The following is a 26,116-nucleotide window of genomic DNA, read 5'->3' on the forward strand; positions in this document are numbered from 1 at the left end:
TCATCATCTATCAAGTTGTCGTCCCTGCTCCTCTCTTCGCAGCCTTATCCTTCCGCAGCTCCCACAGCTACAACCCATCTCCCTGACACCGACTCCTTCATCGCTTGCCATTCCTATCGTCCTTCCATTTTGCTGCGTCAGTCCATCACCTGTAGCTCCTTCCTGCGTATCCATTTCCTATTCAATGCCATACACTGCACCCTTCTCTAACCTTGTGATTCCATCTCTCATCATCCCTCTCTGCAGCAGTATCTCATACCCGAGCTCCCTCCATCCATCAAAACCTCAATCTGCCAGCATCTTTCAAAACCCTCTGTCACTGCCTTATTCCTCCTATCCACAGCCCCTGTCGCCCTCGAAATTCCTCCATCGAGTTACGCTGCCCATCGCTCATTCTTCATTCTCTGCATAGCTCGACCCTCATCTCTTGACCCTCGACATCCTCTCACTGCATGTCCGCAAACCTTCGCTGCAGCTCCCTCAGCTCTTTCCGTCGACTTGCAGACCTACATAACAACAAAAAAGCTCTCGATTTGTTATGTATGTGTTAGTCTCTCTTTTTAGGTTAGTGCATTCATTTTTATTTCATTTAACTAAGACTTTAGTTAGAATAATTAAGTTTAAAGAATTTCGACTTTGTTTTCACTTTTATTTTTGTTAAAATTGGCAACCAGGGCAAAACTTCATGTGGGTCATCTTATTCATGGCTGATAATATTTTTATTAGATTCCTCTCGTCGAGAGGTGTAGGATTGATATAGAGATCATCCGATTCCGATAAGTATTCAAGGAGATATGAATTTATTTTGATTATGGAATTATTATCAAGCCGACCTACAACTCATGTAGGCTCAGAAGCCCAACAGTCGCATCTATTCAAAAACTAACATTGTGTATAAATATAAAAGGACTTTTCTTCATTTTCACTCACTCTTCTTATCACATCTCTCTCTCTCTCTATTGCGCAAAAATGAGTCTCTTCTCTACTGCATAGAAATGGGTCTCTCTCTCACACATGTGAAGCCGGAAGCTGTTGAACCTGAAGCTACAACTGCAGATCCAAAGATTGACTTGCGTGGCCTAGAAGATCTCCTCATCTTAACTGCGCTGTAGGTTCATTTGAACCTCCTCTGAAAGTCGCAACTTTTGGTGGTAGAATGAAGTCAATCCAATGAACGGTTTGCAAGATATCGATTGCCCTAGTTTGAAGCTGGAAACTGCTGATACTGAAGTTGCAACTGTAGAAGTAAATATTGACTTACGTGGCCTAGAAGATCTCCTCATCTGAACTGCGCTGTAAGTTCATCTGAACCTCCTCTGAAAGCCGCAACTTTTGGTGGTGGAATGAAGTCAATCCGACGAACAGTTTGCAAGATATCGACTGCCCTAGTTTGAAGCCAGAAACTGCTGAAACTGACACTGCAACTGCAGAAGTAAAGATTGACCTGCGTGGCCTAGAAGATCTCCTCATCTGAACTGCACTGTAGGTTCATCTGAACCTCCTCTAGAAGCCGCAACTTTTGGTGGTGGAATGAAGTCAATCCGACGGTCGGTTTGTGAGATATTGTTTGCCTTAATTTGATAAAGAAGCCGCTAACGTTGATGCTGCTGATCTAGGGTTTGCTACTACTGATATAAATCAGATTTATTGTACTATTTCTCTTTGCTGAATTATTGAAGATAAAAGAAGATTTGATCAAAGGGTTTCCCCACACATTGTGGGGTTTGTCCCTGGCTAACCGCCACATCTTGTGTCTCTTGTCTTGGCTTGTTTTCTGTCAATCGTTTAATGTTCTATCTGCACTTTACTTTATGCACATGTGATTGCTAATCTGTGGAATATAATAAGAAAAAGAAGTAAACTGTTATAAGCATAGAACATACCATAACTTAACAATTTTGCTTCGATTTCATTTCATTTTTATTTTTTTTATTTATGATTTTAGTTTTGACTCAAAAATATACAAGTTTAAAAAATCTAAAAAAAAACTTTTGGCATTTGATTTTTTTCCTTTTTTTTTTTAATTTTTTATTTAAAATTCTAAAAATATAAAAAATTGTAAAAATTTAAAAAAATCTAAAAACTTAAAAGTGAAATAAATTAAAGGGATTTGTGCATTCACATTAAAAATTTTAATGTGGCCCATGGCCCATTAAAATTTTAATTTATTAACCCTTTGATTTATTTTACTTCTTCAAATTGTCTAAGGAATAATTAAAGTGTTAATTTAAAATTCCTTGGTGTTTATGGTGTTAAGTGTTCAATCTTAAATTTTCACGATTCTTCCATGGTCAAGGTGCGATAAATGTTTTAAATCATATTGACTATAGGAGAAAGTTAATTAATTCTAGATCTGGGCCATTAATTGAAAATTATTTCAAATCTAGAATCTCTTGCGTATTACAGTTTTGGGCGTTTACATTGATCATTTATGATTGTCACTATTCGTCACATATATAAATTACTTGGGATATCTTGCCATTTATTTAGTCTTTGGTTAATTCAAATTAAAGGAACTGGTCTATAATCATTTCTATCTTGTGGTCGTGTGTTGGTTACATTAGCGTTTAATCTATTCATCTGAGTTAATCGAGATTCATTTACATTCGTCAAGTTGTCCATCTTTAAGTCTCCTAGAGCCTATGATCCACAGGCTATCCTCATCCATTTGCATTACGGACTAGGAGAGAGTCTAAACGGAGTGAGTAAGGATTAGAGTGATAGCCCTTACTCTGAGCATTGTCGCTGTGCCTTGACACTTTGTGCGACAACACTCCTAAAAACAAATTAAGAAGAATGAATGTTTTGAAGTGCCTTAGCTGTGGACATGAAGAGAATTTGTGTCTTGATTCACTCCAGATGGAGGAATGACCCAACCTGTAATCCTTTTAGCAAGGAAGGTCAAACAAAGGGGTTTTTCACTTAATAGCATGCGATAGGAAAATATATTCAAAAGAATAATTCTCCATAGAAGAACTAGTGCTAAATGCATATATGTAGTATATTTTAGTATTTTACTATGAGGAGGAAAATGTTGATTTCTGGTAGTATCGGATGTGAGTTAAGTCTCAAAATTTTCAGGGAGGCTTAGACACATGCATTCTCCAATACCCATAAATCATTTTGAGAAATTCCACCCAGAGACAGTTTTATTAAAATAATTTATTATTTTTAATGGGTGCCTAAGTCTAAACTTAGGAAATTAAAATAATTAATTAAAGGGTATTAATCTAACTGTGGGTAAAACTTCTAGAAGAAGACAAAGGTCGAATCCAAATCATCTGAGCCATTGATTAGAATATAATATGGGGCGTTGGTTCTCAACTGGAGGATTATAAGAAGGACATTGATGGGCACTTGGAGAACATATCGAGTAGAGATCAGAAGATCGAGTTTTTGAAGCAGAGCATCTGCTGGAGAGAAATTCATAGTGATATTTTGCAATGAGGGGCAAGGATAGTATTCGAAGGGAAATTTTCCCGGTTTGAGAGTACAAGGTAGAGAGGGCAGAATGATGTCTAGAGAGGCTGACGTTGGCCCATGCAGAGCTGGCGTAGTGGCAGCGCAGAGCCTAGACGGAGATCGAATTCTTGCAAAGGAAATCAAGTTTCAGAAGCCGGGAGTCGAGGTGTGAGACTGAGTCGAAGTTTCTAGTGAGCAAAGGGTCTAAAGGAGGAGCAGCGCAGTCCCTAGCAGAGGTGGCACAGAGACTACGTGGGGTTGACGCAGTTCTGTGCAAAGGATGACGCAAAGGGGATGCAGAGGCCGTTCTCCAGCAATATCAGTGTCAGATTCTTCTAGTGATAGGGTGAGAACATCTTATTACTTGTTTTTTCCAGTTTCTCTTTGTATCAGATAGCCATTTTGACATCCAACGAATTGTACTCAAAAATTACCACTGCATAATAATAAAACCCTCAGTTGCTTCACTGGTTTTTTCGCATTGGGTTTTTCCAGCGACATTTATCCAAAAATAACTGTGTAGATGTGTTGTGTATTTTTTTCTTGCTGAGTTTCTTGTTTCCGCATTTTTATTTAAATGGTGAAGGCTGCAGTGTATTAGTTTCGGTGTTTATTGTAGGAAACAATAAATAATTTTATTCAACAATTAACAAATAGAAGAAACGTAATCAGTTGCTACAATAGAAATTTGGGCATCCAAATTTTCACATAAAAGACAACAAAAGATAGTAAAAGAAGATACCAATGAGGGTTGTAAAAGGCTTGTCATTCCCAAATCACATTCTACAAGGATGTTGAATTGTTTGAAGATGGAATGACGAAAGGTGATCTACTTGGATAGAAGTAGCATTTTTAGAAAAATGACTTCCAAACTTCCTATCTTGTCATAGAAAGTTCGCATGCCTATGTTTTGTTGTCATTGTTATGGTGCCCACCAAAATTGGGTAACCCATAGGAGAACAAATTTCTCCCCATTTGATAGCCAACCGAACTGGTGATCGAATCGAAAAACCTTGTGGACCAGGAACTGGTCGAAATCGAACCAAAACTGGAACCAGTAAAAAACTAGAAAAAAAAGTTTACCAAAAACACAAAGTATTATATTTTAAAGAAAAACATATATATACATGTGAATTGTAAAACCTTGACTATGCAAATTTTAACCAGATAGGAATCAAAATTTAAAATTTAAATTGCAGAAAAATACCTGGAATCAGTTGAAGGTGTTTTAGACTGTGGTTTTTCCCACTATTGTAGTTATGAAACCACCCTTTACCTCCTAGCCTATATGGGGTCTACCTGTACGGTCCCTAGATCCAGAAGAAAAATCTTCTGGCCACCGTGCCCAAAATTTCAAGAATAATCAAGCTCAATCTTTGTAATTCTGTTAGAAATTCTCGTCTCCTCCCCAAAATCTCCTCTAGTTTCTCAACATTCTCTCTAACTCCCAAAAATGAACTCCCCTTCCTGAAATGCCTTTCCCATCTTATATAGAATCATGTTCTGCCTCCAAACGGTGACCCCTTGTTCGAGGTTCCTCCAGCGAGGGGATAAGGTGATAAACTTTAGCTGAAGTCTAAGCAGGCATCTGCCACCTGCGTTAACAGTTGACAACAAATTCCTTTTAATGTAAAACATTTATATCTTTATTGTATTCGTTGCTTATGTTATGATTCCTTGTGACTTTATATTATGTTCCTTTTTGACTTTATATATTAATGGGTATTAATATAAAACTGGGTTAGAAGGTTTTAAATGACATGGATCAAGCCAAATCTAATTTTAGCTGTTGATTAGAGATTTAATCTCCGTTGTTGAAGACTCAACAAAAAAAGTATAAGAGGAGGCCTGAGGGTCAGTTGGAGATGCACCAAGTTGATCAGTCAGTTTGATTTTCTGGAGCGGGGTTCACTGAGAGAAATCGAACAAGTGATCTGAGTTGCAGCAAGGGGCAGTGAGTGCATAGAGGAGAGGCAAAAATAGTGTTGGAAGACCAGCGGAGAGGCAAAGAAGGCTATACAGAGCCAGCAGGAGCTACGCAGAGGGCCTAAGGGATTGCGTAGAGGCTACCAGGGAGCCTGTGCAGAGCATCAGAGGGCTAACGCAGAGGGTTCCAGGCTGACACAAAGGCTAGAAGGGTTGATGCAGAGCCTCAGAGAGGCGTTGGAGAGAATTTCATGGAGCAGAATTACCGATATCTGCTTTCGAAGAGAGGTATTACTGCCAGATTGATTTCTCTGTTGGGTGAGCTAGTTTGGCACCCAGTTGTACTCAAGAAATTTGCTTAATAAGAAAACCCTTCTGCTGCACCAATTTTCCAAAGTTGGGTTTTTTCGGGGACGATTGTCCAAAACTAACAGTGTCCCTTGTGTGTTTGTCCATTTCTTTCAGTTGATGATTTGTAGATGGTTGACACTGCATTGTGTTTATTTCAGTATTTATATGGTTAAATAACTTGTTCAGTGATTAGACAAGTAGGCAAAATAAACCAGATAGTGCAGGAAAATTTCTAACGGGTTATACTTAGAAATTTCAACATCCCCGAGGGTGGGGGACGCGCCTCGGCGCTCCCCCACGCTCCAGGGACGGGGAAACGTTTCCCCCACGTCCCCTTTTTGGGGAACTCGGGGAAACTTTGGGGGGACGTTTTTTTGGCGACGAAACGCGACTCCTTTACAGAAGGGACGGGGGTACGTCGAGGGGACGCAAGGGGGGAGACAAGGGGAACGGGGGGACGCCAAGGGTACTGTTAAAATTTGGGTACCAGAGGACAAGTGGTTCCCTAAGGCTTTGATCTTTGGCCTAGTTAAAAGTGTCCAAATTTATTTGTACTTTTCTCCTAAAGTGACTTTATAAGTGGTAAAGTCAATTTAATTTAAAAGTGACTTTATAAGTGGTAAAATTACATTCTAATTTAGAAGTGATTTTATAAGTGGTACAGTTACATTCTAATTTAAAGGTGACTTTATTAAAGTCAATGAAGAATTAGAAAGTGAAAAAGTGACTATGGAAATAAAAGGCTAAGTGGGTCTTTATTTAAGTGGGTGAGTTAAAAAATAGAAAGTAAGAATTAAATGCACATTTATTCTCATCCCTAGATCTAAATGAATCTCAGCCATTAGATCTTAGGGTAACCCAAAAGGTCATTTAGAGAGTAAAAGGAGAAGAGAAGAGAAAAGATCAATTCATTCTTTCATGAGCATTTGAGAGAAAGAGAAGAGAGAGCAAGGAAAAAATTTCTGAACAGTGAGGAAGTGAAGGAGAGCAGCAAGAAGACATTTCAGCAAATCTGGGCAGCAACATTTATTGGCATGCATCCCAAGGCAAAACTGTACAGCAGGAGAAAGACACAGATATTGAGGAAGAGGGACAACACAAAAATCGAGGAAGAGGGACAGCAGCAAGGGCACGAATTTCGAGGTAGATTTGGGCACAAATTTTGAGGCAACGTACTGCTGAAATCCATATAGTTTGTACAGTCCATACAAGTTTTGGGCACATTTTTCGAGGTTGGCCGTACAACATTTAATGTTATTTTATTGTTGGAAAATTTATGTTTTGGTTGTTTGTTGATTGGCACGATTTTCGAGGCAGAGTGCAAGTACAGAAATTGAGATAAGGTTTAATTTGTGGTTGCTGGAGCTCTCAAACTGGTTTTCCCCAAGAGTTGTAAGGGGTTTTTCCAAGGTCACATTGACCAAAATCACTGTGTTATTTTCTGTGTGGTTGTCATAATTTTTCTATGTTTTATTTCTGCAATTTTCGCAGTTGTGAAATCTCTAAATTTGTGTTTTCACAAAATATTCTCATTTCTAGATTTTAGAATTTTTATCATGCTTGGATTTAAAACTAAATGCATGGAGTGATAAGGAAAACTGATAACCCGAGTGGGGGTTGAAAATTCTTCATGGTGTCAGAGCTTAGTTCGCTGAAAAGTGCAGTTTGGGACAACAAAGTGAAAATTATATAAAGTTGATTTTTACATAGAAAACAGAAACCTTTACCACAGATTTGAAAATTTCAATTTGGTAGGACAGTGAAACATGTCTTTGGGTTTGAAAGTTGATGACAAGTTGGATGGTCAGAAAAACTACAGTGCATGGAAGGAGAGAATCCAGAGCATCTTTGAGGAAGCAGAAGTTTGGGGCATTATGGTAAATACCACACAGAACCGAGTAGCTGACCCTGTACAGTTGGCCGAGTTTAACAAAAAGAATGTTAAGGAAAAAAGATTGATTCTGGAAGGAATCAAAGACCATGTCATTCCTCATGTGAGAGGAAAGACTTGTGCACATGAGATGTGGACAACGTTGACCAATCTTTACCAGAGCTCAAATGAAAACAAAAAAATGGTCCTAGAGGAGAAAATGAAGGCCATTAAAATGGCTAAGACTAACAGTGCTACAACATACCTCACAAAGATCACTTTAGCGAGAGATGAGTTGGCAGCCGTAGGTGAGATCATTGCACCCGCTGAGTTAGTGAGGATTGCTTTGAATGGTCTTCCCAAGACTTGGGAGAATTTTGTGGATGGCATTATTGCACGGGAAAACCTTCACGATTGGGAGAGGTTGTGGGATGATTGCATTCAGAATGAGATCAGAAAGAACCATTTTGGAGCAGCCAAACAAGTGCAGGAGGATGACAATGTGGCATTGTTAGCAAGAGGCAAGAAAGGTAGATCAAAGAAGTAAGCTTCCAACAGTGGAGGCAAAGGCAAAGGTAAAGGCAAGCAGTGGAACAAGGAGGACTATTCCAAAGTCAAATGTTGGAATTGTCAAAAGTTGGGACACTATGTTGTTGTGTCCAAAGAAGAAGAACAAGAAAGGGAGAGACAAACCCATGGCAGCTTCTATAGAGATAGAGAGCTTCTCAGAGAGCTTTGATCAGGAGTTTGGGTTCATAGCTTGTGAGGCCACTAGTGCAAGATCACTTGCCATACAGGTTCAGAGGGAGTGTGCACTCCCCGCTACTAGCATATCATCTTCTATCATTTGGTATGTTGGCAGTGGCGCTTCTCGCCACATGACAGGAGTCAGAGAGTACTTCTCAGAGCTTTCAGAGGGTGATACTAATATGGAGGTAGTACTTGGTGACGATAGCATTGTTAGAGTAGTTGGTGTGGGGACATTGACATTTGATAGGGGACCCAATCCTCCCTTGAAAGTGTCAAATGTTCTATATGTGCTTGGAATAAAGAAGAACCTGATATCCGTCTCAGCACTTGAGGACAGAGGATATGATGTGTTATTTAGGAGAGGGCAGGTGCTTATATATCCTAGCGGAACTCTAGCTTCTTCAGCTACAGAGATTGGTGTGCGCCATGCCAAGCTGTACAAGCTCTCATTTCAGTCCCTGATGGCATTGAGTAGCAGCAATCGAGACAGGACCAACAACAAATCTGGCAGTTCGGAGTTGTGTGAGATTTGGCACGGCAGGATGGGGCACATGTATCATGGGGCCTTGAGTACATTGTAGGAGATCACCACTGGTGTGCCAGATTTCAGTTTTAATCACCTTGATGTATGCAGAGGATGTGCTATGGGGAAGTTTCCCAGATCCCCTTTTCCCAGCAATGATCACAAAGCAACCGGGATCCTTGACTTGATTCATACTGATGTGAGTGGTCAGATGCCTCATGTATCCTTGAGTGGCTATAAGTACTATGTTTTATTCATTGATGACCACTCCAGTAAGACCTGGATTTATTTCTTGAAGACCAATAGTGAGGTTTTCAAGCAGTTTCAAGAGTTCAAAGCTCTTGTGGCAACCCAGACAGGTAGGAAGATCAAGGTCCTAAGGTCGAACAATGGAGGGGAGTATACCCTTGGTGAGTTTGTTGATTTTTGTGTTGAGGCAGGCATTAGAAGGGAGTTCATAGTTCCTTACTACCCCCAGCGGAATGGGGTTGCGAAGAGGAAGAACAGATCCATTCCAGGGGCTGCCAAAGCCATGCTTCATGGTTAAGGGTTACCTTTATTTTTGTGGGCAGAGGCCTACAACACTGCTATGTACTTGCAGAATAGGAGTCCACATCGTGCCTTGGGGAATGTGACTTCGGAGGAGGCTTTTTCTAGGAAGAAGCCTGATGTTGGGCACTTTCGTATCTTTTGGTGCCTTACATATTCCTATGTCCCCAAGGAGAACGAGACCAAGCTAGAGCCCACTGCAGACAAGGGCATCTTTGTGGGTTATAGTGAGACCTCGAAAGCTTATCGAATTTATATACCTACGCAGAGGAAAGTGGTTGTTAGGCGGGATGTGAAGTTCAAGGAGGAGAGAGATTTTAGGAGGTCACGGGAGTTAGAGTATCCAGAGTCACTAGACCCTCAGGAACAACTAAGTCAGTCACAGGGATCTTGTGGTCAGGGATTAGGGGGTACATCGATTACAGTGTCAGGTCCATCAGTGAGCAGTGGCTCTCATATTCAGGTGGTTGGTTCTTCGGGCAGCATGTAGGGCAGTCTGTAGAGAAGTTCACAGGGTAGTCCACTAATGGACAGTTTGGATGATACTTCAGCATCTACAGGCACAGATTCAGGCATGAGGTCAGTTGGCAGTGTTTTAGGAGTTCAGGCTTTTGATGATGATGAGGATTCTTTCACTCCGGTGGGAGAAGTGTGCTCAGGGAAGAGGAAGCCCAAGTGGCTTCAAGATACCTTGCGCGAGGCCACATCAGTTGCTGGCCCAAAGAGACAAGTTAGAGAGAGTAAACCACCTGAGCAATTCTGTAGTTACATGGCATTGGTAACAAGCATTGTTGACTCCGAGCCTTCTAGTTATGAGGAGGCAGCTAGCTAGCAAGTTTAGAGAGAGGCCATGATGGAGGAGTATTCTTATATTATGAAGAACGATGTTTGGGAGGTAGTGCCGAGGCCTAAAGGTAAATCAATCGTTACTTCCAGATGGCTCTACAAGATAAAGCATGCTACAGATGGTAACATCGAGAAGTTCAAGGTTTGATTTGTGGCAAGAGGATTCTCACAAGTAAAGGGCGCTGACTATGAGGAGACCTTCGCTCTCGTAGCTTGGTATACATCTATTCGCTCCATTATATCGATCGCAGTAGAGATGGGTTGGAAGATCCACCAGATGGATGTGAAGACTGCATTTCTCAGTGGCTTCATTCAGGAAGAGGTTTATATTGAGCAGCCGCAGGGCTTTGAGGTGCATGGGAAGGATTCCCATGTATGCAAATTGAAAAAGGCACTCTATGGCTTGAAGCAAGCTCCTAAAGCTTGGTACTCGAGGATTGAGACATACTTGCAGTAGTTGGGTTTCACAAAGAGTGAGGCTGATCCAAACCTATACTTCATTCTGGTTGGTGAGAAGCCTCTCATTCTGGTTTTGTATGTTGATGACTTGATCATCACTAGTGCAAAGAGACTCATTGAGGGCTGCAAGAGAGATCTTGCTTCAAAGTTTGAGATGAAGGATATCGGCTTGATGCATTATTTTCTGGGATTCGAGGTGTGGTAGGAGGAGGGGCATTCCTTCCTGGGACAAGGGAAGTACATTGTGGATATTCTTAGCAGATTTCACATGGAAGACTGCAAACCCATGTCTACACCTATGATCACTAACTGGAAGAAGCTTCATGCTTCTGATTCCGAGTTGGTGGATCCTACTCTATATAGACAGTTGATTGGTAAATTGATGTATTTGGTCAACACTCGACCAGATATATGTTTTGCAGTTAACACTATGACTCACTTCATGTGTGAGCCCAGGAGAGTGCAATGGGTGGCTGCAAAACACATTCTTCGTTACTTGCAGGGGACTATGGATTTTGGTTTGGATTATAGACAGGGTGATGGAGTGAGACTGACAGGGTACACAGATTCAGATTGGGCAGGTTGTGCTTCAGATAGGAAGAGTACTTCTGGGTGCTGTTTTGGGTTGGGTTCGGCAGTTGTGTCGTGAATTAGCCAGAAACAACAGACAGTTGCATTGAGCTCAGCTGAGGTAGAGTATATGGTTGCTAGTTTGGCTAATTGTGAGGCCATATAGCTTCGCAAGATGTTGTTTGGTCTATTTGGTCAAGCATTGAGACCTTCAATAATTTATTGTGATAATCAGAGTTGCATAAAACTCATGAAGAATCCAGTTTTTCACGACAGGTCAAAGCATATTGAGATCAAGTATCACTTCAGTAGAGACTATGTCCAAAAGGGAGTTGTCAAGCTTGAGTACATTTCCACAAATGAGCAGGTAGCAGACATTTTCACCAAAGCCTTACCACGGGGCAAGCATGTATTCTTCAGAGACAAGATGGGAGTCATGACGAACACTTTCCTCGGTAAGAGGGAGTGTTAAAATTTGGGTACCAGAGAACAAGTGGTTCAGCAGTTGTGAAATCTCTAAATTTGTGTTTTCAGAAAATATTGTCATGTGCTCTAGCCACGAAATTTGGTGGAGAGGTTGGGGCACATGAGATCTTCAATACCCAGAAAGGGTTTGGGCAGATTCTAAACAGATAAGGAGATATTAAAATAATTAATATTTTTAATGGAGTCCCTAAGTCTAAACTTAGGGAAAATAAAATATTATGTGTATTAATATGAATCTATGTTAGGATGGTCCAAAAGACATGGATCAAGCCAGATCTAATCTTAGCCGTTGAGATGTCAACAAGAAAAGTATAAGAGGAGGCTTGAGGGTCACTTGGAGAATACACCAGATGATCAGTCATTCTATTCTCTAGAGAGAGGTTTGCTAAGAGAGATAGAATCAGTGATCGGAGTTGCAGCTGAGGGACATTGAGTACAGAGAGACAGAGAGGCAGAGATAGTGCAGGGAGATTAGCGTAGGAGCCAGAGAGAGTGACGTAGTAGCAGCCAGGGGTCACACAGGGCCACGCAAAGCCAGCTAGGAGTTGTGCAGTGCTTCAGAGAGGCTAGCATTGCTAACGCAAAGGGACAGAACGCTGACGCAGGGCCTCCTAAGGTTGACGCAGACCCATTCAGGGTGATGCAGGGCCAGTGCTAGGCAGAGAGAGGCTGACACAGTCCGGAGAGTGGCTGACGCTGGGATTTTTGGGGCAGATTGGAGCTGAGGAACTGCCGGAGGGTTTATCCGAGGTTTCAGCGGGGACATTTGTCTCAGACTGAGAGGTACTACTGCCAAGGGCATTCTCTGTTGGGTAAGCCGGATTTGGCACCGAGATTGTACTCTGAAATTGCTTAATAAGAAAACCCTCAGATAGCTGCACCAGTTTTCCTGCATTGGGTTTTTCCAGTGACATTGGTCCAAAAATAACGGTGTCATTTTGTGTGTTTGTTTTTGTTTCCTTCATTTGATGATCTGTAATATGTTGAGCATGCACTAGTGTTTATTTTCAGTATTTACATTGTAAATAACTTGTTAAGGAAAATAACAAGTAGGTAGGAATAAATCAGATAACGTGCATGGAGGGTTTCTAACTAAGTAAACTTAGAAACTTAAACACGGTATCAGAGTGCGATTGCAGATCACAGAAGAACTAAAGGACATCAGCCGAGCGGAACAATAGCAGCATAAAACAGTTGTCCCGAGGTGACAGAAGTTGTTTCTAGCAGCGCAGAAGCCAAGGAAGTGTGACGCAGAGCCAGCCAAAGCCACGCAGAAGAAGCCGGGAACTATGCAGAGCCTAAGAGAGGCCAGCATTGCTGACGCAAAGGGACAGAGGGCTGACGCAGGGCATCCCAGGGTTAACACAGACCCATCCAGGGTGACGCAGAGCCAGCGTCAGGTAGAGAGGGGTTGACACAGTTCACAAAGAGGCAGTTGCTGGGGTCTAGAAGGCTACATGAATATTGCAGAGTGGAGATGATGAGGTACTGTAGTCAGAACAATACCTGATAGAGTAGGGCCAAAGGAGTTGTTACCGAGAGAACTTCCAGACGGGAAGTAGAGACTTAGAGAAGTCGAACAAAGAACTTCCAGGAGGGAAGTAGAGGAGCATCATGGCACAACACAGGGTAAGATACCATGATAGATTGGACAAAGCATCAAACTTCGCAGTCTGGAAGGCCAGAATCTTATCAGTGCTTGACAGGAATTATGTCAAGAACTTTGCCTTGAAGGTAATAGCTGTCCTAGTCAACCCCAATGATAATGACAGGTACGAAGAGGCGATGGCGAGGGAAAAGTGCATTATCCTTGACAAGGTCAAGGATCATGTGGTACCACCTAAGTTGCACGAAATGGGGAAACGGGTATGAGTTTCCGAAACAGGCATGGGTACGAAACGTGACCCCCCCCAAATTAACGGGAAAACGCAATATCTATATATATATATATATATATATATATATATATATATATATATTAGGACATTTAAGAAATATGTACAATCATAAAGCATATATGATACATTCTAATTTATTACATTATGATTAAATTGTCAATTGTCAATGCATAAACTATAAGTTTCTAAATTTACATCACATTTACTCATGAATGATCACATAATGAAAATAGCAATATCCAAAATCAGCCATGAGAAATTTCTAATTTCTTGTCTCATGCTTGATTTGGAGTCTCCTCCTACATAGTCGAACGACCTTAGTGCTCTTGATTAAATACAAGTTACATACCCTAGTACCCTACGTGCTCTTGATTATTGGGAGTCTCCCCTGCATAGAGGGCTTGGTTCTCTTGATTAAATACAAGTTCCATACCCTAGTACATGACAAAATCCAATGGAAACATTGCAATCGCCCCAATCCTGAAATCCTGAAAAACAGATAAGTCTGCTGGATTTTGAGTGAAATCTAAAATTCTGCTTTCTCCATATGAAATCCAATGAGGGCAAAACCACTCTCAAACATCCTGAGTCATTTCATGGTAATGTTAAAAATTTAAGTACTTTATTTTTCATTTTCATCCTTTTACTTTAAAAATTTAACATTACCATGATCTGCATATCAACACTAGGGCCATAGGCTTGAACATTAGGCTACCCCACTCAAAAAATCCTCTTTTTTAAAACTTCAGAGGCATCTAGAAGCATCAAGAAGATATTTTAGTCACCCAATAAAAAATAAGAAATGAAAAAATAAAAAAAAATACAAGAAAAAGTCAACTTAGAAGAGGAAACTCCATCGTACGGCTTGGAAACGCGTTTCCGACTGTACTGGCCACGTTTCCTCCTCGAGAAATGGGACAGTACGGCTGGAAACGAGTTTCCAAGCCGTACGGTACGAGTTTCCTTGTTTCCGTTTCGTTTCCGGCCAGAAACGAACCCTTCTCCAACGTTTCCTGCAACTTAGGGTACCACATATCGCCGAGAAGGAAACATCATTTGAGATGTGGGAGGCTCTCAAGAAGCTGTACCAACATACTTTTGTGGAGAGAAGAATGTTGCTCAAGAACCAGATGAGGTCGTATCAGATGAAGAAGGGTCAATCGATTGACACCTTCCTCGGAGGACTAAATGAGATCCGAGACCAGTTGACTGCTATAGGAGCGACACCGGATCAGGAGCTTATGGTGAGGATAGCCCTAAGTGCTGTCTCAAAATATTGGGAAGTATTTGTTCAGAGTATCCTGGGCAGAGGGACTCTCCCACCTTGGGACCAGATGTGGGCAGCTCTTCACCAGGAAGAGATTAGAGGGCAGTCGAAGACAAGTAGCAGTAGCAAAGGGATCAAGGTCAAGTAGGAGGAGGAGGATGTGGCCCTAGCATCTGAGGAAAAGCAGGAGAAGTGGAAGAAGAAAGATCTCTCCAAGATCAAGTGCTTCCACTATGGGGAGCTAGTTCATTATGCAGCCCAGTGTCCAAGGAAGAAAAGTAAGGGAGAGTCTTCCGAGACTAAGGCAGCACCAGCACGGGCAGAGAAGGAAGTTTTGACAAACGATGACTGTGCCATGAGTGCACATGCACTACTTGAGCGGAAGTGGGGAGACATTGAGTTGTAGTCAGATGGACTACAGGCGATGAGGGGCACGATCCTTAAGGTACCCAGCCTCTTGGATTAGACCTTGGTATGGGAGCCCTAATGAGGAGTAGCCGGACTGGCTGGGTGAGTAGAGATGGATGCAGATGGGGCAGCAGAGAGCTATAGTGCAGGAGTCTCGAGATAGCGCGAGGCTAGTAGGCTGCAGCAGTGCGAGAGGTACAGTAGTGTTGCACCAGTGCAGGACAACACAAAGAGGTGTGCAACGGTGCGATATGCAGGAGAGTTGTTGCAATAGCGCAGAGGTCAGAGAGGGGGCACTTGTCAGCGGCGGAGGGAGCTTCAGCATCAGTGGGTGTCTCTAGCCCAATAGGGGGTTAGTTACTTACTTCTCAGTAACTGAGTTGCAGTGTAGCAGTGGGCGGCACGATGCAACATGATGAGAGGAGGTGCAGTGAGGATGTAATGCTGGGAGAAAGGACCAGCAGCAACATGGATGCAGAGGGAGCTGTCATATAGATGCAGCGGTGGCAGTCACAGAACCATGGGCAACAGTACAGGAGGCAGTAGTGCAGAGGATGTTGGGTAGGAATTCCTAGCATCAGTACAGGTACCGATGCCGGATGATCAGAGTAGTACTCAGTGAGGAGTATTGCTAGAGCCTAGAACACAGTCCTCGCTAAGAGGGAGTGTTGATTTTGGGTAGAATCGGATGTGCTCTAGCCACAAAATTTTGTGGAGAGGCTGGGGCATATGAGATCTCCAATACCCAGAAAGGGTTTGGGCAAATTCTAAACAGATCAGGAGATATTAAAGTAATTAATATTTTTAATGGAGTCCCTAAGTCTAAACTTAGGGAAAATAAAATATTAATGTGTATTAATATGAATTTGTGTTAGGATGGTCCAAAAGACATGGATCAAGCCAGATCTAATCTTAGCCGTTGATTAGGGACTTAATCTCAGCCGTTGATATGTCAATAGGAAAAGTATAAGAGGAGGCTTGAGGGTCACTTGGAGAATACACTAGATGATTAGTGATTCTATTCTCTAGAGAGGGGTTTGCTAAGAGAGATAGAATCAGTGATCGGAGTTTCAGCTGAGGGGCATTGAGTACAGAGAGGCAGAGATAGTGCCAGGAGATCAGTGCAAGAGCCAGAGAGAGTGACGTAGTAGCAGCTAGGGCTCACGCAGGGCCACGTAGAGGTAGCTAGGAGCTGCGCAATGCTTCAGAGAGGCCAGCGTCGCTAACACAGAGGGCCAGAAGGCTGACACAGGGCCTCCTAAGGCTGACGCAGACACATTCAGGGTGACACAGTTCCAGCGCTGGGTAGAGAGAGGCTGACACTGAGATTTCTGGTGCAGATTGGAGCTGAGGAACTGCCAAAAGCAATGTTACTTGGGAGCGGGAGCGGGAGCGACCATTTTCAGAAGCTCCCGGTTTGGGAGCGAATCCCGGAGCGATTTTTTAAAAATATATATATTTTTTATATTTTTTAATTTTTGATACATATATGTCAACAAAAACATGTAGAATGATGAATTAGATATAAAAAACATAAAAAAGCATAGATTGAACCATATAACAACAATCATCTAGAAGTTATAATCTTCATCAACCACGTCCGCAAGTTAGTAACATAGTAACATACAACATATTGAGTCTCATGATTCATCAATCTTAAAGTTTCAAGCTTTCAAAATTCAATATATAACATTTATCATCATTGATCACCAAAGTTGTACTTGTAAGCTAAGTGTAACCATTACAACAAATAATATCTAACATGAAATGAAATGTTATAAAATGAAACGAAATGAAACAACTTTCAACTTTCATGAAGCATCATATTCATAATTTATTACTAATGAGTTATAATTGCCAACTTCAAACTTAAATTGTCATATATTGTTTAAAAAAATATCATAATAAATATGAAAGAGTCAATAGTTATAAAAGCTACTAGAAACTAGAGAAGAGAAGTAAATCTATTATCTATTTCTTATGCTTGGGCCTCTTGCCACCACGAGAAATGTCTAATTTTTTAGTCTTGTTGCAAAATCAGGATCTTTGTCATTAATATCACCCTCCAAGCATTAATATCCAGAGGTATCTTTGTCATTACCTTTGTATCTGTATAGGGATCTTTGTCATTAATATCACCCTCTAAGCATTAACATAAGATAGAAAAAGCATAGCATGTCAAGTCAAGATTTTGTTTGAGTGATGCGTACATTTTTAGAAGGGTCATGATAGAGGAGTTCGACAACCAATGTCACTAACATCAAGGTACATAGAGGGATTGGTACTCTTGATTAAATATGAGTTCCATACCCTAATACATGACAGAATTCAATGGAAACATTGCAATCCCCCAATCCTGAAATCCTGAAAAACTGATAAGTCTGCTGGATTTTGAATGAAATCTAAAATTCTACTTTCTCCATATGAAATCCAATGAGGACGAAACCACTCTCAAACATCCTGAGTCATTTCATGGTAATGTTAAAAATTTAAGTAAAAGGATGAAAATGAAAATTAAAGAAAATGTCACTTTTACTTTAAGAATTTAACATTACCATGAATAGCATATCAATACTAGGGCCTAGACTTGATCATTAAGTTGCCCCACTCAAAAACTATTTGTTTCTTTCAAAAAAAATTGCATTTCGAACATTACTACAAAAAAAAAAAGGCAAAAAAGGCAAAACGCTCCCGAAAAGGCAGGGAGCGAAATTTTTTTTAGGGAGCGCGCTCCCGAAATCGGGAGCGATTTCGGGAGCGTGCTCCCGACCCGCTCCCGCCCGGAGCGCGGATCGGGAGCGGGAGCGAGGGGGGGGGGGCGCTCCCCCGCAACACTGTGCCAAAGGATTTATCTGAGGTTTCAGGCAGGACATTTGTCTTAGACTGAGAGGTACTACTGCCAAGGGCATTCTCTGTTGGGTAAGCCAGATTTGGCGCTTAGATTGTACTCTGAAATTGCTTAATAAGAAAACCCTCAGATAACTGCACCAGTATTCCTACATTGGGTTTTTCCGCGAACATTGGTCCAAAAATAACGGGGTCATTTTGTGTGCTTGTTTTTGTTTCCTTCAGTTGATGATCTATAATATGTTGAGCATGTACTAGTGTTTATTTTCAGTATTTACATTGTAAATAACTAGTTAAGTAACGAAACAAGTAGGTAGGAATAAATCAGTAAAGTGCATGAATGGTTTCTAACTAGTAGACTTAGAAACTTCAACAGCATATGCGTCCCCCCATTTTTTTGTCTAATAATTTTTTTAAAAGATTAAAATTTTAAAACAAATAAAAATTTAAATATATGAAAAAAATTAAACTATATTAAAACTTAAAATTTGTCAAAACTTGAATTTTTTAAAAATAAATAAATAAATAAAATTATATTAAAATTTAAAACTTAAAAAAAAATTAAAAACAATAACAAAAAAATATATTAAAACTTAAAACTTAATATTTATTAATATTATTTAGAACTTTTTGAGAAATTTACTAGTATTTCACTGTCGAGTCCTTTCTATGTTTACTTTTAGTTTAGTATTCTATGGTTATTTTAGACTTCAACATAATGTCATTGTCATTGTCATATGATGAATTTACTTTTTATCGTTTTTGAAAATTTGATGTGCATTGCATAATTTCAATTGTCAAATGATGAATTTAGATGGAACATGGCATAATGTCAAATGAAGGATTCAATTTAGTAATTTACTTTTAGATTTACAATGCAGAAATGTCAAATGATCATTGATAATTCATAAATGATAATAGTCTAATATGTAATGATGATCATATTTAGTCTTTAGATGTGCATTTCATAATTATTAAGATTTTCTATTTAGTTATTGACATATTTTTGGTATTTTATTTTTTAGTTTTATATATTAAATTTTTAATAATTTTTAATTTTATAGTTTTATGACTTTGATGTCCCCCCGTTTCCTGAAAATTCCCTAAATTTTGGGATTTCTTATCTGCGTCTCCCTTGTGTGTATCCCCGCTCCCACGTTTCCCCGTCCCGGAAATTCGGTGGAACACTGGATCTATGGCTCAACATTTCAACATCTGGAGATACATGAAGGGATGTAGTACCATGTGGAATCATCTCAATTCCTAATGCTAATATTTGGAGGGTCAACGCTAAAGCATCAATGTCATACCTACTCTTAGAATGGGCAAAATGTCCTATGAAGTGGAGTAGAAGAGGATCAGGCCCATCCCTCAAGGGAGCTCTGCTGCTGTGAGAACAACACCTAAAAAAACCTCTCAATATCAAGTGAGATGGACATCATTAGGGACTAAAACCATTAAAGCATCATAGTGGACCATATCTAATGTTAAGGGCACAAGAATAATTCACACAAAACGCACTTTCAAATGTCTAACTAGATCATGACCTGTAAACAATTTACCTCACTTATGTTAGGGATGATTAGCTCAACAACCCTATCAGGTGTTTCCAAGCCCCAAAGAGAGTGCCATGTCCCAAGTTATCCCATCAATCCATAGGTGTATGTGATAATGGTGGTTGTGGAGTGGGAGAGACTTCAAAGCACGTGCCACAGCCATGAGACTAGCTAATGGGGTCCAACATCAAGTGTAATGATGTAAGGAAGGAGAAATCATGGTGGCATGAGTTATCCATTTCCTCAACCAACATTTTCCACCCTTCTAGTGCACCTTTTACTTTAATGATTTTTCTATTTGGTGCATAGCTTAGGAGCCTAAGCTCTTTTGCCAATAACACTTTAAGAGGTAGCATTTTCTCTCTCAATGGAATTGGGGCATTCAAGAGTTCTTTTATTTGAGATGAAGCATTAAATGCTTTGAGGAAATGGGTAATGGCTAATTAGGGGTTAGAGCTCATGCTAGGCTTTTCCCATGCACTAAATAGCGACCCTGCCATCTTTGGCATTATCATTTCCATTCATTATGGCTTTATATACTTTTAAATTTTCTTCAGCTACATCAACCTTCAGGGCCAAGCTTTTGGGCCCTAACCCAAGGATGTGGATAAACAATGTTGAAGTTTCTAAGTTTACTTAGTTAGAAACCCTCCATGCACTTTATCTGATTTATTCCTACCCACTTGTTATTTACTTTAACAAGTTATTTACAATGTAAGTACTGAAAATAAAAACTAGTACATGCTCAACATATTACAAATCATCAACTAAAAGAAACAAAAACAAACACACCATATGACACCATTATTTTTGGACTAATGTCCCCAAAAAAACCCAATGTGGGAAAACCGATGCAGCTATTTGAGGGTTTTCTTATTAAGCAATATCAGAGTACAATCTGGGTGCCGAAACTGGCCTACTCAATAGAGAATTTCCATGGTAGTAATACCTCTCAATTTCTGACAAATCTCCTAGATGAAACCCTGGATAATCCTTCCGACAGCTACTCAGCACAAATCTGCCCCAGAAACCCCAGTGTCAGCCTCTCTCTAGACTGCGTCAGCCCCTCTCGGCCTCACGCTGGCCCTGTGTTACCCCAGCTGGGTCTGCGTCAGCCTTGGGAGGCCTTATGTTAGCCCTTTGGCCCTCTGCGTCAACAACGCTTGCCTCTCTGAGGCTTTGCGCAACTCCTGGCTATCTCTGCGTGGCCCTGTGTGATCCATGGCTGACTCTGCATCACTCTCCTTGGCTACTGCGCTGCTCTCCCAGCACTATCTCCGCCTCTCTATCTCTCTGTACTCAAATGCCCCTCAACTGCATCTCTCGATCACTAATCTTATCTCTCTTAGCAAACCCCGCTCTAGAGAATAGAATCACTGATCACTCTGGTGTACTCTCCAAGTGACCCTCAAGCCTCCTCTTATACTTTTCCTGTTGACATTTCAACAGCCGAGATTAAGTCCCTAATAAATGGCTAAAATTATATCTGGCTTGATCCATGTCTTTTGGACCACTCTAACACAGATTCATATTAATACACATTAATATTTTATTTTCCCTAAGTTTAGACTTAGGGACTCCATTAAAAATATTAATTATTTTAATATCTCCAGATATTTTTAGAATCTTCCCAAACCCTTTCTGGGTATTGGAGATCTCATGTGCCCCAACCTCTCCACCAATTTTCATGGCTAAAGCACATACGATGCTACCCGAAATCAACAAACGAGTGCCAATCCCAATGACCAATGACTACCAACCCAAAGAACTGAGATGAATAATCAATAGGGATGGAAAGTGATAAGTATGGATTACCTTGAACATGCTATATCAATCAATTCCTCCCTAGTAGTGCCCTTCCTAAACCCTAAGGCCTTAGAGGAGGTGCCACTGGACTAGATTCAAAGGCTAACCTCCCAAGTGAAGTGTGGGAAGAAGAATACAATCGAAATCAGTCAATCACCCAGTTTTCCCTGTGATCCATACTAATATACCCATAACATTAAATGAAAGCACATGATTGCAAGAATGGTTAGAATATCTACAGACAGATGACACAACTTCCTTCAAGAAGAAATGCTAGATGGGAAATAGATCTAACTATAGAAATAGGTGGAAAGCTCTGGCATAGTGTTATATGCTGACCATAATGGGGGCTGCTAGATGGCTAATTGTCAAATGAGAAAAAATTTCTCCTAAGGGTTTCCCACTTTTTGGTGGGATAACAAGCCCCACTAGAAGGGAAATGAGATTCTGATGTTTAATTTCAGAGGTACCAAAGTACCATGCCATGGAGTGGATCCTAGGAAAGTCCCAAGGAATCCAAGTCTAGATCTATATCTGATTTGAGGATCCACGGATCCAACTCCTTGGCCCCACGGATTCGGTAACATAGATTCAAACCTTCACTTGTGTATTGTAGGGGTGAAGAATATACAACTGGGATTCGGTAACATAGATTCAAACCTTCACTTGTGTATTGTAGGGGTGAAGAATATACAACTGGGCCTTGTAAATAATGGGATGTGTATTTTAAATCCTCTTACTTGTACCTCTCTCTTGCAGCACTAAATATTGGTGAAACCGGTAAGACTTCTTCCATTCCATGATCCACTACTAAAGATGCAACTTGTTGCATTCTTGTGGACGAAGATGAAAATGAGATGGATGTGAATTAGGATTTAGTTCATGATGAATTTTTGAACATTATAACCTCATATATAAAGATTGATTTTGGAAATTTAGCCTTATATATAAAGGCTATTTTTGGATTTTGGATTTTGCATGATGCAATTATCTATGGGAGTTACCATAGACATGGGTATGCTTTATGTCCAAAATATGGGGGGTTCATTTTTCCACAGCTTCCCATGTCCATGTTTCATGCAAATTTTATATATATATATATATATATATATATATATATATATATTTGTCATTTTTTTCTGTAACATTTATTGAGGTATTAAACACAGATGCATTGAAACAAATTAATTTTCGTCTTTGAAATAAATTAAGGTATTTAAAAAAAAATTGTTGTTATGCTATTTCTGTTTGAATCTTTTCTTTGAGAAATACACCTTATATTTACAGAAAAATGTTTACAAGCAAAACAAGATTCAAAGAGATGTGTTCTCTTTTAATCTTGCTTTTCCAACAGAATAACATCAAACAAAGGCCATCAACAAACGCACTTACATGCTCCTTATTAGAAAGCCTTTCTTCTAAAGCAAGCAACTCATGTTCTTGCTTGATAATGTGTGTTTCTTTTTCAATAGCTACCTGCACAAGAAAGAAAACTTCATCTGTTGTGTAAATAAATTTAAAATATTTCTGCACTTCTGTTTGTTTTCAATATAAGTATCCATGAGAGGAGGAACAAGAAAAGCATACTCTCTCTCGACTTTGCACAACATTCAATGTTGCATTGAGGTTAGCCTCCTCCTCATGTAAATTTGCATGCTTCGCCTCTATTGTCTTCCATGCAATCATGAAATCCTTTTCAATCTGATCAAGGGCCACCTCCCTCTGAGTAATAAGAATTCCTGTTTCATCTAGAAGCCTTTTCTCTTCAAGTAACCTTTCTTGACCACCTTGCAAATTTTTCTCCTTATCATGAACGATTTTTCTCTCGTGCATAAACTTGAGCTTGTTAGCTTTATTCCTAAAGGCATAAGTGCATACAGGTACTCCATCAAATCCATAAGCAACATCTTTCAATCTTAGCAATGATCTTTATCTCAAATATGATAAGATTTAGACCACATGCATTAAATGTCACAGCAACATTCCATTCAAATCCATAGCCATGAGTCGATGAGCTCTTATAAAGAACAAAACCATACAATGAATATACATGGAAACAAACACAAAAAGCACAATTCACTCGTAAGACAATTTTTTATTGAAGAAGAAAAAATAGTTAGCGAGCATGATGGAATCCTTTCTCAATAATCTTAATCAATAATCAAAATATCTGCATAAAGGCCTCACAAGTGATTTTCCTCTTTTATTTCAAGTTAGAGCTCAACCTCCATAATATGCCTACTCCCTTATTTATCATTATAGTATTTCAGTATATGCAACACCAATATAACAAAAATGGGAAAGTGTTTGATCACAAAAGAAATTAGTGGAACTATAGTTCAATCACTAACAAGATCATCAGAATGTCCCTTTTCCATCTACTTGCCATTTTAATTAAAGGTCCATTGATGAATGGATCATTGATGATAGGAGAAAGATAATGTGTATATCTAGACCAATCCAAAATCCATTAAAACCACCAAAAAATGATAATACGTTGAGGCAAAACCACTTGGAACATTTTCAATCTAATTGAATATCTAAATCTAAATTCAAATTCTTTTTTTAGGCCCAGTTAGTATGTAAATAACAAAATTTTCTAGAAGTCCCTATGGGAATTAACTATACATGGATAAAATAAAGCGATGTGTCGCATGAGACAAGAGTCTCTACCTTATCAACATAATTTGATGAAAACCATTATAGAACCTGTTATCCACCACTAGTGGGTGACACCCATAGGAGAAGTTTTTCTCATAGATTGTCTTCAGCTGACAACCAGTGACCCCTTGTAGAATCAAGATAGATATGGCATCCATTTTACATCAATGACTAATTATTCCAGCATCAATCATCTAGAATCTAGATTCCTCTTCTCTTGTCTAGCCTTTGCCTCTACTTCGATTCTCTAGGGATATTAGTCAACATTGCCCAATTTTGATCAAACTGCCTAATCCAAGCCTTATAATATGGTAGAGAAAGCTTAACATGCATGATCAATGATTTTGACTTGAGTGAAGGGTACATTTTTGCTAAGGCCATGACAAAGGAGTTCAACAATCAACAACACCAACACTGGGGTACATATAGGGCTCGGTGCTCTTGATTAAATGCCAATCACATGCCCTCATACATGATATAATCCAATGAAATGCCACAATCCCATTGATCATGAAAACTCTTAATTCTATTGAATTTTGAGTGGGATATGAGATTATTTTTTGTCCATATGAAGTCCGATGAGGTTGGAACCACTCTCAAACATCCTGAGTCATTTCATGGTAATGTTAAAAATTTAAGTAAAAGGATTGAAATGAAAGATAAAGGAGAATGTCACTTTTACTTTAAGAATTTAACATTACTATTAGGGAGCATCTAGGAAGCATCTAGGGATCATCAAGGGGCACCTTGGGATTATTCAAAAAGCGTAATTCACATAAGGATTCTAGGAAAGGATCATTAAGGTCACTTCACATCCATTGGTTATTTCATCCTTCACAAGTGACTTTCTATATACCGGGTCTCCTCCCATCGGTGAAAGTCCATAAAGAGTAGGGAGTGTTAGCTGAGGTGACAGTGGGCTAAGCCTCCATCGTTATCCTTGACCTAGAAGTTGTCCCTTTAGGATTCCCTTTTATTCCCCCTGCTAGTTTGAGCAGTAACAGGCCACACAACACCTTTAAAGGCTAAATAAAAAACTAAAAAGTGCTTTTTGGGAGTGGCTTTTCATGCCCACACGTTGGACATGTGGGTCTCACATGTTTAACACATTAGATATATGTCTAACATAGGACAAAATATACAATCCATGTGTGTGACATGACCATATGGGATATGAGGGGGGCAGCAAGTTGTAACATGTTTCCTAGGTTATTAACCTTGCAAATGGATGAAAATTCATTAACTAGCTTCTATCCTTGCCCTAATTACATATGCACAATCACATAATACTCAAAGGTATGTATAATCATTTTGATACGCACTAATTTCTAGCATCATAAGTGTATTCTATAATACAAGCATATGAGAAAGGGGATAGAATTCTACTTTAAAGAACTAAAATTTTGAAGGTTTCTACCTTGGAGATGAGAGTAGCAGAAGAGTTTCAGTATGATTAACACGACTCTATTATATGAATTTGGTGTCTGTAATTTTAGAATTGGGTTCTCTAATTGATCAATTTAGCAGAAGTCCTAGGAGGGGTTCCAAAGGGACTACTACTATATCAAGTGGAAACAATGGGACAAAGACCCACTGTCACCTCAGTCGATGTCCCCTGCCCTTTACAGACTTTCACCGATGGGAGGAGTCTCGGTATAAGGGAAATCACTATGAATGATAAGTCAATAATAGGTTATATAGTGATTTCAAGAGCCCATTCACCGGAGAGGTTCAGATTATAAGTTGCTTGTTTTAGAAACAAAAGAAGGGATCTCCAAGAAAGGCTTGAGGGAAGGATGACCTCAGGTTTAGGAATATTAAAAAATGATGAATGCCTAAGATCAAAACTTCCAAAATCCCTCACTTGCGATTGATGTGTTT

General features: G+C 39.8%; 1 protein-coding gene across 1 annotated transcript in view; it reads right to left on the bottom strand.

The window, feature by feature from the left end:
- Positions 1–374: 374 nt before the first annotated feature.
- LOC149226677 (protein CROWDED NUCLEI 4-like) overlaps positions 375–26,116 on the bottom strand; it is a 212,842-nt gene continuing 187,100 nt past the window's right edge. The window contains exons 4-6 of the mRNA XM_089380267.1: positions 23,162–23,432; positions 22,967–23,050; positions 375–506 (exon numbers count right to left, since the gene is read on the bottom strand). Of these exons, the coding sequence (XP_089236393.1) occupies positions 375–506; positions 22,967–23,050; positions 23,162–23,432 (487 nt within the window). The remainder of the gene's footprint in view (positions 507–22,966; positions 23,051–23,161; positions 23,433–26,116) is intronic.

The sequence above is a fragment of the Pinus tabuliformis genome, chromosome J (genome assembly GCF_031772625.1).
Source record: "Pinus tabuliformis cultivar Carrire ecotype Pingquan chromosome J, CPIR1, whole genome shotgun sequence".
Lineage (NCBI taxonomy): Eukaryota > Viridiplantae > Streptophyta > Pinopsida > Pinales > Pinaceae > Pinus > Pinus tabuliformis.